General features: G+C 34.2%; 1 protein-coding gene and 1 non-coding gene across 2 annotated transcripts; one reads left to right on the forward strand and one right to left on the reverse strand.

Annotated features, from left to right (window-relative positions):
• Window positions 1-423: 423 nt before the first annotated feature.
• Window positions 424-497, reverse strand: TRNAN-GUU (transfer RNA asparagine (anticodon GUU)). The gene has a single exon. It is a non-coding gene; the product is annotated as a tRNA-Asn (tRNA).
• Window positions 498-12,504: 12,007 nt separating this feature from the next.
• On the forward strand, window positions 12,505-19,559 carry LOC135840206 (brain-specific homeobox protein homolog). The gene is made up of 5 exons (XM_065356615.1): window positions 12,505-13,045; window positions 18,236-18,398; window positions 18,477-18,667; window positions 18,750-18,885; window positions 18,991-19,559. Exons 1-5 carry the CDS (start codon window positions 12,860-12,862, stop codon window positions 19,200-19,202), a joined length of 888 nt encoding a protein of 295 aa, XP_065212687.1. The 5' UTR covers window positions 12,505-12,859; the 3' UTR covers window positions 19,203-19,559.
• Window positions 19,560-19,915: the final 356 nt, after the last annotated feature.

The following is a 19,915-nucleotide window of genomic DNA, read 5'->3' on the forward strand; positions in this document are numbered from 1 at the left end:
ACATCTTAAATTATTTTCTGTTTAGCATGGAAAATAAAAATACATATCTAGCTACAGAGATTTATGTTGCGATTGCGAGTGATTTTTCCATTACAAACAGAGGTAATTTCTTTTTCATAATGAACAGGAAAAAATGCTCAATTTCTATCTACTGCTTCACAATGAGTTTAAAAAAATTCCTCACGGTCATTTTACATACATAATAATTAATAAAGCATTAAATAAATACTTATACGCAGAAAAAATTGAAAATAATATGTCTAACTCGTAATAGTAATAGGTATTTTTTTGTTATCTAGATTTAATTGGAATAAATCGATCGTACATAGCGAAAAAAAATTCAGAAAATCAATTTAAAATGTATCTTGTATCACAATAAGACCAAATAAATTCAAAAAAATAAAATCACACGAAAAAAATATTCGCCCCCGGGTGGGCTCGAACCACCAACCTTTCGGTTAACAGCCGAACGCGCTAGCCGATTGCGCCACGGAGGCATTGGTTAAATGGGTCGATTTTAGCGTACATTGGTCTTCGCCTCGTGACGTCACAACATTCTAACGATTATCAATGTGTTTCAACGCGGTTTTCCACGGGTTTTCCAGCATCAACGACTTCGACGATGGAAATTATTATTATTTCTACATTTTAGGTGTATCAAGGTATAATTTACGTGAAAAGTAATGCATTCGTTAACGAAGTATCCGCAAAAAAATCGTCAAAATTATTGAATGACTTCGTAAATAACAAATGGAGCAAACGGACTTCGCTTTGTGGGGAAATTTGGAGATTCACAAATTACGAGGAAACATCTTGAATTTTCTCTTGAGCATGCATTTTAGGCCTAAAATAGACCTAAGACTACGTCATCACAATTTTAGTAGTCTCCAGAAAGTATTAAAGGTCAGAGATTTTGAACATTGGAATTAAAAAAAAAAATTATACTTAAGTAGGTATTAATTACTAATTAGGTAAGTATATGTATGTAGGTATGTACTTCCAACGAAAAAAAAAATAGCAACCACTCCAAAATTTTAGGATAAAAGAAGCAAACGAAAATAATAATTTAGGTAGCAGAAAATTCATTCAACGTCGTTGAAACCTATCATGAATACAGAAACGCATTGAAATCACTAAAAATGTCATAAAAAGTGAAGGAAATATCTACAAAAACTCCAAAAATTTAATACAAATTGCGTGAGAATGTGTTAAAAAATGTTAAAATGATATAAACTCAAAAAAAAACAACATAAAAATCGATGAAGATTATCAAAAAGTAACGAAAGTACACTAAAGTAAGAAAAAATTAAGCAAAAACTGCAAAAAACATCGTTAAAATTGTTAAAAATAACTTAAAAACACGTTTCATCTGTAGTTTAAGGCATAAAAATCACCGCAAATCAACCAAAAAGTGAAAAAATTACAAAAAAAATTAGCAAACTTTGCACGAAAAAGTAATAAAACCATGTTAAAATCACATAAAAACTCGAAAAAAGCATAAAAACGAATAAAAAACACCAAAAAGTATCGAAATTTTAGTAATATTTGGCAAATGTTAGATGAAAAAGTGTTGAAAACACGTTAAAATCATATAAAACTCTTTTTAAAAAACCTTAATCATTGAAAAATACCAAAAAGTAATGAAATGCCAGCAAAATTTGGAAGAAATTGCACGAAACAAAATGTTGAAAATATATTAAAATGATATAAAAACTCGAAAAAAAAGTCAAAAAATCAATGAAAATTACCAATAATAATTATTTAGGTACCTATTTAATGAAATTGTAGTGAAGTTTGGCAAAAATTGCCTGAAAAAGTGAACGACATTTTTCAAAAAAAAGTAACTTTAGTAACTTTTTTTCAGCAAAAAAGTAACCAAAAATGTTCAGTTTTTCAAATATTTTTATCAATATTCATGCATAAAAATTGAAATCAAAAAAGTAACGGGGGGGGGAGACTTTAATAAATTGAAAAAAAGTCAATAAAACGATCAAAAAATTGAATAAACCTGCCGAACGTGAGAGGACACCTATCCCCCCCTTCCTTGGACAGGAAAATTTAGGCGAAAAGTAGTGAATTTTTGGAAGAAATTGGAGAAGTTGAGAAAAGCTGGGCGGAAATCTGGGAAAGTTGGGAAATTTTTTGCATTTTTTTCCTCAATTCACAGATAAAAATTGAAAAAAGTAACGTTCTGTTGAAAATAGTAATAAAAGCAACCTTTTGGTGAAAATACATAGTAAGCAAAAGTAACCAAGTAAGTATGAAAAAAATAACCAAGTTACTTTAAAAGTAACCCAATCGGAATGCCTGTAACATTCATTATCATTGTAAATTTTTGGGAAACACTTTTATAAAAAAGTGAAACTGAACATTTTTTTGGTTCAGTTTTAGGTTCAGGTAAAGATTTTCATAACATAATTTTTTTTTAATTTTAGTTGGGGGGGGGGCAAGGGATGAGCCTCCGCGAATGCTTTATTTAAGAACTGTGAATAAATTTTCTCGATAAGCAGGCGCCCCCTGGAAACAGTAGTTCAACTACTGGCCAATCATCTCATCACTGGTCAATCATGCACCCTACACCTTGGGTTAAAACGGCCCAGCCCTTCTCATGGGCTCTGACGAGGACACCTCCCTTAAGGATCATGTCCATAAACATAGAGGGCCTGTCAGGGCCGAAGGAAGTTATATATACTAGCTGAACTGGTTAATAACCTGAACATAGACGTGCTCACCATTCAAGAAACACACAGGCGCAGAGAAAGCTAGAAGCCAAAAATTGAAGGAATGAAACTTATTATTGATAGACCCCATGAGAAATATGGAAGTGCCATACTACTAGTTAAGCTAAACATGGAGGTTAAAAGTACTTCACTGTCTGATGAGAATAATGTCGAGATTCTAACAATTGACATGGGAAACTGCTTAATCTCATCTGTTTACAAACCACCAAATGTAGAATTTATATGGAAAGAAAACAGCAATGTCCCACCCACAGAAACAAGAATAATAGTTGGAGACTTCCCTCACCCCCAAATCGTAAAAATTACCTCAAGAAATGACTGAAATGGTGTTTTTCAAGTCTTGCCAAAGAAGTAGGTAGGAAAATACCTCCCTAAATTGTTTATAAATAACTCACAACAAGCCTTGTCGCAGTAAAAGTTGTTTAATAGTATACTACGTGACAGGAGGGGAAAGTATGTGATTAACGAGTGCGAAGTTTAAGGAGTGAGGCGAAGCCGAGTGACTTAGATCGCACAAGTTAATCGCGTTACTGTCCAATCCTGTCGCGTATACTATTTTAATTTCATATGAGAGGAAAATAAATGCTGAAATTTTAAAAAATGGCTAATTTCGAATTTGTAAACATGTGTGGAAAACAGTTACTTTCCTCCCTAGGGAGGAAAATAACTACTTTCTGCACTTGTTTTGATAGATGCGTTGAAGACGTATTTTCCAACCACAAAACTGTCTAGGAAACTACTCATTTTCCGATCATATGAAATTAAAATTTTACACTGCATGATGAATAATCGAGAGTATGATTTTTCACCTCCCCCCCCTTGTTCTCATAATTGACCAAATTTTTTTATTCAATTTTATTTTATTTTTAAAAAATGAATTTAAATAAACAATGTTTATTCTATAGGTACTGATACTAATGCCAGATTTTATTCCAATTTGACCAAGAATTATACAAGATTTTACTGGTATAGTACATTGTCACCCCCCCCCCCCACCACCACCACCACCACCACCTCCTAACATGGAGGAAGGTAGAATTGCTCAAATTTTCTATGATGATTGAACGTAAAGAGAGTAGAAAAAAAATTGAAAAATTTGACTGAAATAGAAGGAAAATTTTCGAAATCAAAAATCGTCCAAATAGATCGTCCCTGAAATAAAATTCTGAATATACCTGATAATAGGGCTCGTTGTCTCGAACGAGAAAAATTTCTAAAAAAAAAAAAAAAAAAAAGGCGTAAGCCTAGTCGTAAAATATTAAAGAGACAAAAAAACAAAGAGAAAGAGAAGCTCTGCTCTCGATAGTAAATTAAACAAGCCGGCTATAATGGCAAATGACGCCGAAATTACACGATAATTCATATTAAAAGGATACATTAAAGGATTTTAATGTTTTTATTCGGATCTAATTAAATAACGGGTTTTTGAAGGGTCGTTTACCATTTATTGTTCTTTGAAATGTCAACCGTTAAGCTCGAGCTAATGTTTCATATTAGTTTTCATCGCTATATTCATTATACTCGTAATATACTATAGGATAGGTACCTATCCTACTACAACATAACGAATTCAACGCTTTAGGTTTTACAATGTTTTTAAAATTATTTTATTACACGGTAAATTAAATTTCACTTTTGATGTTCGAGTTGCCGAACATTTTCATTTCATCGTGAAACTCTCGCAGACAATCGTACCTTGATTAAATGGCGTTATAGTTTTGTACTCATCGCGACTGCTCTAGCTGGCGAAAAATTAATTATCTACGTTCGCGAAGGAATGAGAATGATGAGGGCGCTTTTGAAAGCTTACTCGAGCCAAATGCGAACTATTCTTTTTAATAAAAACACTTGCTCGAGTTTTTGCTTTTGTGTTTCGCGGGTGACAAAAGTTATACTTATTATAACAAGTTTCATTTCATAATAAGCAGCATTTTATATAGTCGGTATCACAACTACGGTGCGGTATAATATGGATTTTTCAACGCAGAAAATGGATAGGTGAAGGTACCTATTTGTGTGTCTTGAAGTAATAATGTGTTATATTTTGGCCAATCTATTGTTCGGATTTCTTAAATAAAAGATACTAGCACAATTGGATAGGACTAGGTACACATATTACATTAGTATAGGGCATTGGATTATTTTCAAAAGAATTCCATTCCAAAATATCGGAAATACTGTAGCGAATTTCTGCTAATAAATTACATTTTTCCGTTTCGATCCTATATACCTACCTATCTAAGTTTACCTACTCATACGATAACAGGGTAAAACTGAATTAAGATTTTGAAAAGTAACTATACGAGTATATAGGTTTGATTTGAGAGCAGAAAGTTATAAAATTAGGAAAAAATATTAACCGTAGGCTACCACCGCGAACATGTACACTTATAAAGACGCTGATAGGAAAGTTTTATATATACGAGAGCGTCGTCGTCGTCGTCGTCGTCAATAGACGTTAATTCGCTCATTTCCTCTAGAGATTTTATCCGCAATTTCATTTCAAGTATTCTCCCGCGTAATCAGATCAAATTACGTTGTAAATGAAATCATTCTTGCAAGTTTCTCGTTTAAATTAATTCAACGCGGATCGATTTAAGGATAAACCATTTTACACTTTGTTAATCGCGCTCTCGATGTACAAGTTGCTCCTTTTTTTTTGTTCTAAAATAAATTGCAGTGCTGTGTAGTAGTAGGCCAGGGACACATGCACTTGTTTGAAGTTATGTGGAAGGATACCTAATACTTCGAGTCAATTATTTTCCTCTTGAGTAATCAATTAACATTATTACTACACGTAGGATGTTCGAGAAAGACGAGCGAGCTTATTGAAAATGTTAATATGTACGTATAATTGGGAAGAACAAACGAATTTTTTTAAATTCTGAAAAATATCTGCTGAAATGACGAGAAAATGGGAGGGGGCCGGGGGAGATGAGATAGACGGAAAAAATCTATGCGAAAAGTTGGGAATTTCGGCAAAAATTGGGTAAATTGGGAAAAGTTGAGAAATTTGGGAAGAAGTTGAGAAGCAGTGTGAGCAGTGTCAATCAAAGGAATTATGAATTTTCGAGAGCTTTTGCCCTCGTCAAAAATATGTATTATATCTTCCTGAATTACAATATCTACGCACCCATTAAGTAAGAAACCCGCATCCGCAATCAGTTTGGTCCCAGCCCCATCAGAGGGCAGGTGGGGGGGGGGCTTCCATTATTTTCACATTGTCTCGAGGTACTCAACTTCAGCAGCGCATTCCTCCAAAACTATGATACTTTGATCAAAACTGATTTCACAGTTCGAAAGGGTATTGAATTTTGAACTTATTAAGAATTTTGAACTTTTCAAAAGTTGAAAGTTGAACTTTCAAATTGAATGTTCAAATTTCAAAATGACGCTGTAAGTGGGAGCTACCATTTAAAATTCTGAACAAATTTCCATAGATGTGCCTTTTGATGCTTTTTCGAAATATCCAAGTTTCGAGATGGGATCTCTTGATGGAAAGAGGGGCACGCCCCCCCAATTTGGGGCAAAACTTTCGAAAACAAATTTGGGGCATGTGATATATCGAATTGTATGTTTTTGGTAACTCTGAACACGAATATGACGTCAGATTTTTGATTGGACCCCATACACGGCCCCCAGCACCTCGCCAAATGGGGTAAAAGTTCAAAATAGACTTTATTTTCGTGCGACACATCAAATAGAATGTTTTTGGTGACGCTCGCTGAACACGAATATGACGTCAGATTTTTGGTTGAACCCCATCTACAGCCTCTAACAAATTTTTTGGACTTTTACCAATTGGAGGAGGTTCTGGGAGCCACGGTTGAGGTCAATTTGAAAAACTACGACTATATTCGTGATATCGAAAACATACTGCTTCATGTGTCACACGATTGAAGCAACAACTCAGCGAAAAAATCTCATACCATTGCCTCCCCCTTGGTTATGTAAAATTTTACAACCCTCATTAGAATGACTCAACAAAAAAATCTCAAACCCTGGCCTCCCCCTTGGTTGCGTAAAATTTCTCAACCCCCATTAGAACAACTCAACAAAAAAAATCTAAAACCCTTGCCTCTCCCTCGGTTATGTAAAATTTTTCAACCCTCATTAGAACGACTCAACGAAAAAATCGCAAACCAAATCTTACCCCTTGCTTTTGAAAAATGATTCAACACTCAAAAATTTCTCAAACCCTTACCTCCCCCTTGGTTATGTAAAATTTCTCAACCCTCATTAGAATAACTCAGCGAAAAAAGCTCATACCTTTTCAACTCTCATTAGAACGACTCAACAAAAAAATATAAAACCCTTGCCTCTCCCTCTGTTGTGTAAAATTTATCAACCCCCATCAGAACAACTCAGCGAAAAAATCTCATACATTTGCCTCCCCCTAGGTTATGTAAAATTTTCCAACCCTCATTAGAACAACTCAACGAAAAAAATCTCAAACCCAGGCCTCCCCCTTGGTTATGTAAAATTTTTCAATCCTCGTTAGAACGACTCAACGAAAAAATCTCAAACCCTTGCCTCCCCCTTGGTTATGTAAAATTTTTCAACCCTCATTAGAACGACTCAACAAAAAAATATAAAACCCTTGCCTCCCTCTCTGTTGTGTAAAATTCCTCAACCCCCATTAGAACAACTCAGGGAAAAAATCTCATACCTTTGCCTCCCCCTTGGTTATGTAAAATTTTCCAACCCTCATTAGAACAACTCAACGAAAAAAATCTCAAACCCTGGCCTCCCCCTTGGTTATGTAAAATTTTTCAATCCTCGTTAGAACGACTCAACGAAAAAATCTCAAACCCTTACCTTGCCCTTGGTTATGTAAAATTTTTCAACCCTCATTAGAACGACTCAACAAAAAAATATAAAACCCTTGCCTCCCCCTCTGTTGTGTAAAATTTCTCAACCCCCATTAGAACAACTCAGGGAAAAAATCTCATACCTTTGCCTCCCCCTTGGTTATGTAAAATTTTCCAACCCTCATTAGAACAACTCAACGAAAAAAATCTCAAACCCTGGCCTCCCCCTTGGTTATGTAAAATTTTTCAATCCTCGTTAGAACGACTCAACGAAAAAATCTCAAACCCTGGCCTCCCCCTTGGTTATGTAAAATTTTTCAACCCTCATTAGAACGACTCAACAAAAAAATCTAAAACCCTGGCCTCCCCCTTGGTTATGTAAAATTTTTCAATCCTCATTAGAATGACTCAACAAAAAAATCTCAAACCCTGGCCTCCCCCTTGGTTGCGTTAAATTTCTCAACCCCCATTAGAAATATTCAACAAAAAAATCTCATACCTTTGCCTCCACCTTGGTTATGTGAAATTTTGCAACCCTAATTAGAACAACTCAACGAAAAAAATCTCAAACCCAATCTTCCTCCTTGCTATTGTAAAATGATTCAACACTCAAAAATTTCTCAAACCCTTACCTCCCCCTTGGTTATGTAAAATTTCTCAACCCTCATTAGAATAACTCAGCGAAAAAATCTTAAAACTTTGACTCCCTCTTGGATATGTAAAATTTCTCAACCACCATTAGAACAACTCAGCGAAAAAATCTCATACCTTTGCCTCCCCCTTGGTTATGTAAAATTTTTCAATCCTCATTAGAACGACTCACCGAAAAAATCTCAAACCCTGGCCTCCCCCTTGGTTATGTAAAATTTTTCAACCCTCATTAAAACGACTCAACAAAAAAATCTAAAACCCTGGCCTCCCCCTTGGTTATGTAAAATTTTTCAACCCTCATTAGAAGGACTCAACAAAAAAATCTAAAACCCATGCCTCCCCTATGGTTGTGTAAAATTTCTTAACCCCCATTAGAACAACTCAGCGAAAAATCTCAAACCCTTGCCTCCCCCTTGGTTGTGTAAAATTTCTCAACCCCCCATTAGAGCTTTTTTTTAGGTTATACCCCTCTTGGGGAGGTTCTGGGGGCCGTGGGTGGGTCCAATCAAAAACCTGACGTCATATTCGTATCCAGCGTCACCAAAAACATACTGTTTGATGTGTCGCACGAAAAAAACCCCATTTTGAACTTTTACCCCATTTGGGGAGGTGCTGGGGGCCGTGGATGGGGTCCAATCAAAAACCTGACGTCATATTCGTGTTCAACGTCACCAAAAACATACTGTTTGATGTGTCGCACGAAAAAAAACCTATTTTGAACTTTTACCCCATTTGGGGAGGTACTGGGGGCCGTGGATTGGGTCCAATCAAAAATATAACATCATATTCGTGTTCAGAGTTACCAAAAACATACAATTCGATATATCACACGCCCCAGATTTTTTTTCGAAAGTTTAGCCCCAAATTGGGGGCGGGTGCTTCCCTTCCATCAAAAAATCCCATCTCGAAACTTGCGATATTTCGAAAAAGCATCAAAAGGTATATCTATGGTAATTTTTTCAGAATTATAAATGGTAGCTGCCACTTACAGCGCCATTTTGAAATTTAAACTTTCAATTTGAAAGTTCAACTTTCAACTTTTGAAAATTTCAAAATGTTTAAAAAGTTCAAAATTCAATACCCTTTCAAACTGTGAAATCAGTTTTGATCAAAGTATCATAGTTTTGGAGGAATGCGCTGCTGAAGTTGAGTACCTCGAGACAATGTGAAAATAACGGAAGCCCCCCACTCCCCCCCTCACCGGGGGCTGGGACCAAACTGATTGCGGGTCTTTTACTTACTGGGTGGGTTGATATTGTAAAAAAAATTGAGCGAAATCGAAAGACATGACTTTCAAAATCGCATTTTTTGGTCGAATTGATATAGGGATGACCCACAAAAAAAATTGCAAATTTTGGATTTTGGATTTCAGCACCAACCAGCAATCTTGCAATAGAACAATTTCATATATTTTTCTGTCGAGTATAAAAGCATCGTTTTTGAACATTCAAAATTATTGTTTCCAACATTCGCTTCCAAAATTTGTTCGAATCACATCTGGATAATTAGCATGAAAGATAAAGGGGGAGGCAGGGAATGTCTGGTGTTAAAAGTTCGGATAATTTAGCGAAACAAGTTGAGAACATTTTTCAGCCCTCAGATATTAATAAAATGTATCAAAAATACCTTGGAAATGATGAGATTTAGAAAAAAAAAATATTGTAGAATTTTTTGAAGTATAAAAATAAAATGAATGTTTAAAAACTCAGCACCTTCGAATTGGTAACAATCCTCAAAAACAGCCGGAACTCAATTTTTAGCTTCCTAAATCAATTTCTGCGACTTAGAGAAATTTAAAAACACTTGAAAAATCAAAAATCGTGCTGCGCGTTGAAGAATAGCTAAAAATCGTGAAAGTTGCATCCATGGATGGAGGAAGGGTTCGGTTTCAGGAACAATAAGACGATTCGCGCAAATTTCGAGAATTCACTATACAATAGACAATTGTAGATTATTCAAATTTATCACCTCATAAAATATATTATGGTCAAAAAAACTCTCGTGGTGTCCAGTTAGGAATCGCCCCAATAATTGTGAATAAGCATGTTGAACAGGTCGAGGATAAACCTGATTTTTGGTAGCCAAAACTAGTTTCCATGCTTTTTGAAAAAATTCAAAAAAAAAAAAATCGAAAAAATCTAAAATTGCGCTGGAGGCTCCGGAATGCCTGGAAAAGGAGGGATCCACATCCGGAGAGTGATGATTCGTACGAATTTCAAAAATGTCCCAACAAGCGGAAAATTTTTGATTTTTTCAAATTTTTTGTCCCTACTGGTCAAAAGCACACTCGAGATGGTCACCTGGAAATCGTTCTAATTGCGAATGAACTCGTTAAACAGGTCGAGGATGAGCCAGATTTGAATTTTCAGCAGACCAAATCAATTTACACATCTTCTAAGAAAATTCAAAAATTTTTAAAACATCAAAAATTGCGTTGGAGGCTTCTTTTGAGAAAAAAATTCTCAACTTATTGGCTATTAAATGTCTGCAAAACATCGGAAAAATGTTTATAAGCTCAACTTCGTTTTTGATTCTTTTACAGCAATTCGAAATTCTTACAGGAAATTGAAATCTTTGACTCAAAATTCCTTATTTTTGAGTTGAATAATTTCCTAAATTTTAAGGCAGTTGGTTTCAAATATTCCTAAGTATTGTCTTCGAATTGTTTATCAATTTTTTTAGTCCACAAAATTGTCGAATTCCGCAGATTTTCGCAATTCTGTACTCCAATGCAAAAAGGATGGAAGTCCTATGACCTGGCATAAGGTAAGGAGGTTAATGTATTCAGTGCAGTTTTGAGAAACAGGGATTTAAAACTTTTCAGTTCAAAATTTGAAATTCCTGTTTCTCAAAACTGCACTGAACACACTAACCTCCTTTCCTTATGCCAGGTCATAGGACTTCCATCCTTTTTGCATTGGAGTACTTACAGAATTAAGCATTTTGAAAAATTTTGTGGTACAAAATCCTTTTAAAGAAGCCTACTGAAGTAAAAAATTCATTGGTTTTTGAATCGAAGAAAGCAAACGGGATGCCAAAATGTTTGAAGATTGCTAAAATATTAATTTTCAAGATACTTAAACCCCTCCTCCTCCTCCTCCTCCTCCTCTTCAGTTCGTCACAAGATACAGACCCCCTAAGAATGACTTGGGAGTATTTCCTTCAATTCTTTAGTCAAAAAACAATTCTTGAAATTGAATGATTCAGCTCTTGGGAGTCTTGAAAGCGATGTAAATTCGAACTTTTTAAATCGAAGCCACTCTAACCTTCTCCGCCCTTCTTCAATCCGAGCTCCATTCCATAAAAGCATTCGGCAAAAGCTTATGGGTAAATTGATAGAATTTGTTGTCAACGACATTTGAAAAAATTGACCTCCTCATCCCACCCTTTCCTTCATCTTTTGTTATTTATTGATTTCAGAAAGATCTGGAAGATGGAAAAACCTCAAAAGTCATTGAAATTGTCTCTCCGATTCAAAAAAGCAAATATTTGCACTTTCAAATTTTAGAAAGCCCATTTTTCTACCCTTGGATGGTTAATATCTCAAACAAATTGAAAAAAAATTCTAATCACCTCACCGTCCCTTTTCCTCACCCACCAACCCTCATTTCCTTTAAAACTCATCCCTTATTCCGCGCCTCTCGCTCATATACTAGCATTCGAAACAAAATTTCACGTTAAATTCATCTCACGCGAGCGAAGAAAAATATCGAAACGGAAACAAAATTTATCTCAAGATAACTCGGCACGTAAAAAAACCGAGCTTTCACGAAGCTGCTTTTTTTCGTATTAAGAATAAACAAGATAGATAGAGAGGAAAAGCGGATCATTATAGCGTTTTTGAAATCGTTGTATGTTTCCACCACCTCCACCTCGCCTTCCACCCGACAGTGGTATGGTACCTTACCTGCGATATATATACGCAGATAAATGAACATTGGTGCGAAATTGCATAAACATGGCAAAACCTTCTTACTGCAGTGAAAGGGTATTCGGGGGGCACGAAAACGTCGCTTTTAGAACCGTTTAACATAGTATAGAGGGGTACACAGGGAAAAGGATAGGTAAACGAAGTGTTAATGAAAGGTCGCCGCGCCCCCCGTCCGCGTCCCAGCCTGGCCCCAGCAAGGGAGCCCGCGGTTTCTATAGTGACGCGTTTATAGGGGCGTCTTTTTACCCTTAAATTGAAACCAATAGAATTACGGTGTTACAAATCGATCCTCCAATAGAAACAAAGTTGTCAAGTCGCGCACAGGCTTATCTGCTCAAATGGTTGTCATTTACCTTCTTTTCGGGGTGATTTGACGATTTTAAGCCTCATTACCTCTATTTTCTTACCACAAACCACTAATAAGCTAGTTTCGCTGTCTCATCCTATTCGCAAAATTTGCCGCCGCGTATTTCGCGTCTCTCTCTCGTGTACCTATACTATTATTACTAAATATCTCTAGCGATTAGTACCTACCTATCTATACAGCTATGGGTATTTGAAAAAGAGAAAAAAAACATTATCGCAGGCAGAAATTGAAATTTTTGTGGGGTGTTGTTGGAGTTCTTTTTTTTTTTGGTAAATTTTCGCGTCGACGATTATTTGATAGGTAGGATAATTTTGAAATATTTCGCCTTTCGAGGCTGTTCGCGAGTGTACCTTTTTTCATGGATATATTGGGTTCGTTCGTGTCGATAGAAAATCGCCGTATGAATTGCGCAAATACTACCAACGTTAATGAGAATCCTGCTAGTAATACTAATCATAACAGCAATGTTTCTGGAAACAAGACGTCCTTCTTAATCGACGATATCCTATTTCCTGCTAAATTAAGAAATGAATCCACCAGACAGGTAAGATCTTTACTATAATTTTTTCATTTTTTCTACAAGTTCTGAAATTTTTTTAAGCTTTCACAAACTAAAACTTGATCAAAAACATCTTTTTTCAAAACTGTGAGCTGAGTACCACTTAATAAATAAAAGATCCACAAAATTATCTCAAATTACTCACACTCGAGCTGAAATTTATTGAAAAACAGGAACACAAAATGATACCAATCAACTTGCAAATTATTGGACACAGGACGAAAAAATACATTTGAAGGTGAAAAGAATTTTGCTGAAATATGAAGATTTTGTAGATGAAACGTTTAAATACTTCTAGTGACTAGAAAATCAAAATTGACAACAAAAAAATCCAAACAGTTCCTTGTTTTTACTAAAAAAAAAAAAAAAATGCATTTAGTGTTATTTAATAGCTCCTATAATTTACAATGTATGTACCTTATTGAACATCTCAAAAATAATGAAAATTGAAAGGTAGGTAGGTATAGGTAGGTAGGTATCTAAAAGCAGGACAACATGCAAAAGCAGTAATTCCAAAAGGAAATATCTTCACAGATTTGTTTTCTAAGGAGGAGAATGGTGGGAGGAGGGACAGCTGAAAATTATTCAAGATAACAATATTCTTCGACGATAATTTTTTCGTTGGCAACTAAAACTAAAACAAATTTTTAAAGGAAATAAATCTCAAAATTTTGAAAAAAGACAGCTTTTGGACATGGAAAAATAAATGTAAACATTTTTGATTGAAAAATAGGACTTCTTAACAATTTTGATTTATTTTGCAAGACATCAGCTGTTCTTTAATACAGTAGAATTTTTCAAATCTTTCAATTTGGCAAAAGGAGATAGAGTGAAAATATATTACAGTCGAAATTTTTCTACTTTCAAGAAGAATGAGACAAGAAAATTGAAAATTCTATACAATTTTAGTCAAAAAGCACATTTTTTTTGGAAATTTTAGCCACGAAGCAGGATTTCCTCACATTTTTGTAAAAAAAAGGACTTGTAAGAGAAGATTTTTTCGAACATTTCAACGTTGTGAAAAGGGATCGAGCCAAATAAAAATTTTTTTTGTTTCAAAAAGAATGAGAAAAAATGAAAAAAAATCCGAGTTCTGAAATGATCAGAAATGAACGAATAATTCGAAAATTCGATTTGAAAAAATAAAAGAAAAAAAGCAGAATTTTTTTTAGCAATTTTGGTGAATCAGGAAGATTTTTTGACAGTTTTTGCAAAAAGGAGAACTGTCTGGAAATTTTTAGTCGAGTCAAAACGTATTCAAATAAAAATTGCTCTACTTTTAATTAAATGGGGGGAAAAAAAATTCGGAAAGAAGAAAATCTGTAAGTAGTAGATACCTTACCTAAATGGAAAAATTGAAAATTTGATTTCAAAAATGGAAAAAGGCAGGACTTACCTGCAAAAAGCAGGACTTTCTGATAAGTTTCACCAAAAAGCAAGACTTCCTAACATTTTTAGTCGCAAAGTAGGACTTGGGGGCAATTTTAACAGAAAAAAAAACAGGACTTTCTAACATTTTGTGCAAATAAAGGTTTTTTAGCGGAAGATTTTTCCAATATTTCAATTTCGTGAAAAGAGATCGAGTCAAGTCGAAATTGTTTTACTTTCAAAAAAAATGGGGAAAAAAATTAAAAAGTATTCAAGTTCTAAAAGGAGAAGAAAATAAACGAAAAATTCAAGAATTTGATTGAAAAAAATGAAAAAAGTAGAATTTTTTTGAAATTTTGGAAAAATAGGAAGTTTCTTTGACAATTTTTGCAGAGAGAAAGTTTTTTTTTGGAAATTTTGACGAATCTTTTTGACATTTTGTGTCAAAAAGCACGACTTTTCGAAAATTTTTGAAAAAGAAGAACTTTCAACAGCAGATTTTCCAAATGTTTCAATTTGGTAAAAGGGGAGTCGAGTCAAAACGTATTCAAATTAAAACTGTTCTACTCTCAATAAAATGAAAAAATAAGAATAAAATTAGAAAAGAAGAAGAAAATACCTAAATGGAAAACTTGAAAGTTTGATTTTTGCAAATGAAAAAAAGGCAGGACTTATTTGCAATTTTGAAAAAAGGACTTTTCAACAGTTTTGGATAAAAAGCAGGACCTCTTGACAATTTTTGCCCGAAAACTGAACCTTTTGGAAATGCAAAAGAAGAAGGACCTCATGGAGGTAAATTTTCCAAATGGTCCAATTTCGAGAAAGGGGATCGAGTTGAAATGTACCTATTCAAGTCAAAAATTGTTTTATTTTCAAAGGGAAAAAGATAAAATGAAAATTCTGAAAGAAGAAAATAAATATATCGAAAACTTCAAAGTTTGATTAAAAAACTGAAAAAAAGAACTTTCTTGCAATTGTTGAATTTAGAGAATAACAGAATATTTTTTTCTCAATTTGGTTGAAGAAGTAAATTTTCTTACAACTTGGGCTACAAAATCAGTATTTTTTTCAATTTTTGAAAACGACTGATTTTTTTTTCTTCAGAATTTAGCTGAAAACAGAATTTTTTTTTTTTTTTTTCTAATATTATATTGTTTAAACAGTCACAAGGTATTAGATACATAAGTGACTTGATATCAGTAAATAATACATCTTAAATTAAATCATTGTACTTAATATCTCGAATAAATTTAAGTAGTTCACAATAATTATTTTCTAAAAAAGGATTTTGATTACGAGAAATTTTATGTAATAATCTAGAGTTATTAAATTTTGGACAATCAAATATGACATTGTTTGCAATGAATTTTGGAATATCTACTGCAGAACCTTTTCTCTCTAATTTTTGGCGAAAACTGAAACTTTTTTGAAGTGGCAACAAAGCAAGACTTCCTAGCAATTTTCGATAAAGAATAAGATTATCGAAAAAATTTAGCAGTAAGCAAGATGCTTTGACAATTTGGGCCAAAAAACGCAATTTTCTTTTGACGATTTTTACAAAAGATGCTGAACTATCAACAGCAGATTTTTCAAATACATCAATTCAATTTGATGAAGGGGTACTCAATTCTCGATTAGGCACTCTCATTCTCAGACGACATTGAGCAGTACACTTGAATGATGTAGGCTCATCATGGTTTGCCTAGAACCTAGATAGATAAGCAATCCATCAACAATTTCTCAAAGGAAATTAGGGTATCTAGGCCTACTTGACTACTTAATTTTAAAAATGACTTTAGGATTTTCATTTTAAAATCGCACATTCCGATTTTGGAAAAAAAAAATTTTGCTTTGGAAATCATCATAAGTACCTAGCTACCTACTTTTTTTGAAGAATCCCTAATTATCAAAGTACACAAGTGATGAGTTGAATTCGATTTTTTTTCAATTAGCTCATGAGGAAATATGCGATATTATTTTCTCATTTTCATCCAAAAATAGCATTAATGTATCAAAATTCTAGGATTGGCTTTTCAACCCAATTTTATAAAATTTTGTAGAAAATTCAAGTTTCAAAAATTTACATGGAGGCTCCAGTAATTTCTAAAAAGTCGCTGGAGGCTCCAAAACGACTTGAAATCTACCTGCATTCGACTTCACATCGTATTGAAATTAGTTTACTGAATTAGTTTCAACCTTCCAACTGCATTTTGATGAAATTTTGTGGAAATTTAAAATTTCAAAAATTTACTGGAGGCTCCAAGAATTTTTAAAAAGGTCACTGGAGGCTCCAAAATGACTCAAACTCATCTGCAGTCGACTTAATAGCGTGTTTATTTGGGATTTCCAGCTTTACTTGATGAAATTTTATATGTAGTAATTTCAAATTTCAAAATGTGCTGGAAGCTCCAGAACTTCTCAAAACGTTTTGAGACCGTTTCCAGTCGATTTAGCACGCCGAAAATATAGAACACATCCCAAATTTCAGCTTTTTTGGCCAATTTGGTAAAATTTTGATTTTTTCCCCACCATTTTTGTCTCAAATTTCATTTACAAAAATTCACCAAAAATTAAATAATGCCCTTTAGCACTTGAAATTTTAGCTGGCGATAAATTTTAGCATGCTCTTTCGATCTAGGTTTGTCCAGTTCAGAAATTTTCGTGCTAGGTAGTCTTATGTTGGAAAGCAATATCTGCGATTTCGGGCTAACCTGCCAATCGAAATGGCCGCCATTTTGCCAGTAAGGCCAACTTTTTTTTGGCAAGTTTGCTTTAATGTCCCTTAGGGTGTCCCCTGCAAGAAAAAATTTGTCCCAGAAGATCGGCGGAAGTACAATTATTCCTTTTATCAAATGTTTAAAAATCTGATCATACTCGTAGGTTGAAAAGGTTGCCTATGTTTAATCAAAGAGGCGTTGCACTGAAGCATACCAGTATTAGTAAACCTTAGGTAGGTATTGCACTTTTGTCTTCTTTCAAACATTGCATATTAATGACATATAAAAATGAAAAAAGTGTAGGTGGATATTTTTGATACCCACGTACAATGAAAATTCCATCTTTAAATCATTTTCCAAGCAGAACACCTCAAAAAAATTTCAAAAAATAACATCGATTAATTTTTTTCCTTTCAGCAACCATGGCATTTTCAATTTCATACACAAGCAACACTAATTATAGAATGATTCACATCTAGCTATGCCAATAAACCACCATAAATTATCAATAAAGACTAAATAGGCTACTAACAGATATAATAAAACTCATCACCTTTCACCTCTCTAGCTGTCTAAACAAAATATTCTCCGTTTAAAACCATATACACGAATATTTTTCACAGCCCTTTGCACATACCTACAAATTACAGGGAAAAAAGGAGGGCCGATAAAGGGCGTTTCGCTTCGAAACCGTACCGCCGTTTTGCAAGACCAACAAATCAACGACATTGCGCATTCGTTTAATTGCGTGAAAACTGAAAACTACCATCTCACGTACTTATTCAATTTCTCCAAACACATTTACACAATTTCAGTTGATTTTCATTTTATTCGCGATTCAATTATACGAGTATCTACACCGAACGAATGGAAAATCTACGTACCTATCTAAATTACTAATAGCAGAAAATAACAAAATAGATCAGAGGCAGAATCTATGTACGCAGATGAAGTACCTAACTAACTAGTTATACAAAATACCTACCTACCTAATACAATATCTTTGCAAACAGCTCTCAATTTTGTAAAACAATCCACGTATCATTTTCAATTTTCAATCAATTCTCTCATCAAATAAACCATTTTACAGGTAACATCGCTCCACAAAAATGTAAACACCAGTTCTTCCGATTGTTACACGTTCATTCCTCATGCAGCAGTAGCTGCTGCTTATTTGACTGGCTACTCTTCACAATACGTTCATCCCAATAATTCCGGTTACGCTGATACATCATTTTTCTTAGGACAACAAGGTAGGCTACACTACAACAGTCGGATCGAAACTAACCCTCGATGGAATTCGTGAAACTTTATACTATGATACTTTTTAGGTTTACCCTTCGGTCCTTTCTTCACAGCGGGTACAGATTTCATAAGTAAGCAATGCAGACGAAGAAAAGCCCGAACAGTGTTTTCAGATCATCAATTGACCGGTTTAGAGAAACGGTTTGAAGCTCAACGATATCTAAGTACACCGGAAAGGGTAGAATTAGCTTCTGCTCTGCATTTATCCGAAACTCAAGTGAGTCAATAATCTTCAGCTCATCAGCTGTCATCGTTCATCTTTCCCTAGCCAATGTTTAACAATCAACAAACAATTACAGGTTAAAACGTGGTTCCAAAATAGACGAATGAAGCATAAAAAACAACTGAGAAAGATGAGCGACGATAAAAAAGTCGACAAGCAGATTCCATCAGTAAAGGAAAACCTAATAAACAATTATTTACCAGTGAATAACGGTAGGTAGAGGTACACAAAATGTTTCCTATATGCTCATGAGTTTCATCATCAAGTACCTACATGGATTTTTGAGTTATAATTCAACGTCAATTACTTTGTTTCAGATTGTCCGATGGATTATTCATCGAAAAATCATTCCTTCTTCCAATGTCGTAACTTCCAAGATACTCAGCATCAACTCAAAGAAGACGAATCCTCTAGTAATGTGTCTTACCATAACGTAGATGTAGAAAGCAACACTAATACTGATTTATCAGATAACGAAGTGATAGATATAATCGGTGATACTCAAGATTGCTCCAGGTATAGACAATAATAACCCATGTTAATTAGTTGAAAATTATCATTTTATCAACCATGTGCCCTGAATTTTTTATAATCTCCTTTTTTTTTATTCATAATGATATCGAAGAATATTGTAAACGACAGAATTCATACTATTCATTATTGTTGAGTAGGTAAAATGAAACAGAATGAGAATGAGAAATGCTCTCAAAATGTTGTTCGTACAATGTCTATACGGAAGTTTGTTTTCGCTTTTATTTTTCGAGGAAGAAATCAATTCTAATTGTATTTACTTAATAAGAATGTCACTTTTCAAAACCGTATATGGTTCAAGTGATTGGAATTTAAGAGCTTTATTATACGTTTGATGAAGTTACTAGTGAGAAAACTGTTCGACTTATTTTCTAAATGTGTAAACAAACTATCAACAGGGATCATTCGCTAGCTAGTTCTTTTCTCTTTCACATTCCGATTCTGGATCAACGACCGGAATTCTAAATGAAATATCGAAAGAGAGATCCTTTCTTCCATCGAACCAAACCAACGTCCAATTTTGAGTTCGGTTAACGAACCTTATCCTTATCACTACGAAATTCTTCCAAAATTATGCTTACAATAGATTGAAAATATCATACCTGCAGGAAAATAAGATCAGCACGATCAAAGAACCGATCAAATAACACCAATCTTCAGCAAGGATCTAAGTACGAGTATCAAGTCCTATTTACACATGAAACTTATCAC

The sequence above is a fragment of the Planococcus citri genome, chromosome 3 (assembly GCF_950023065.1).
Source record: "Planococcus citri chromosome 3, ihPlaCitr1.1, whole genome shotgun sequence".
NCBI lineage: Eukaryota > Metazoa > Arthropoda > Insecta > Hemiptera > Pseudococcidae > Planococcus > Planococcus citri.

Bases quoted from the DNA above. Each gene is read 5' to 3' on its own strand.
- LOC135840206 (XM_065356615.1), top strand. From the start codon at position 12,860: ATGGATATATTGGGTTCGTTCGTGTCGATAGAAAATCGCCGTATGAAT. The intron at 13,046-18,235 runs GTAAGATCTTTA...ACCATTTTACAG, and splicing joins GAAATGAATCCACCAGACAG to GTAACATCGCTCCACAAAAA. The intron at 18,886-18,990 runs GTAGGTAGAGGT...ACTTTGTTTCAG, and splicing joins TTATTTACCAGTGAATAACG to ATTGTCCGATGGATTATTCA.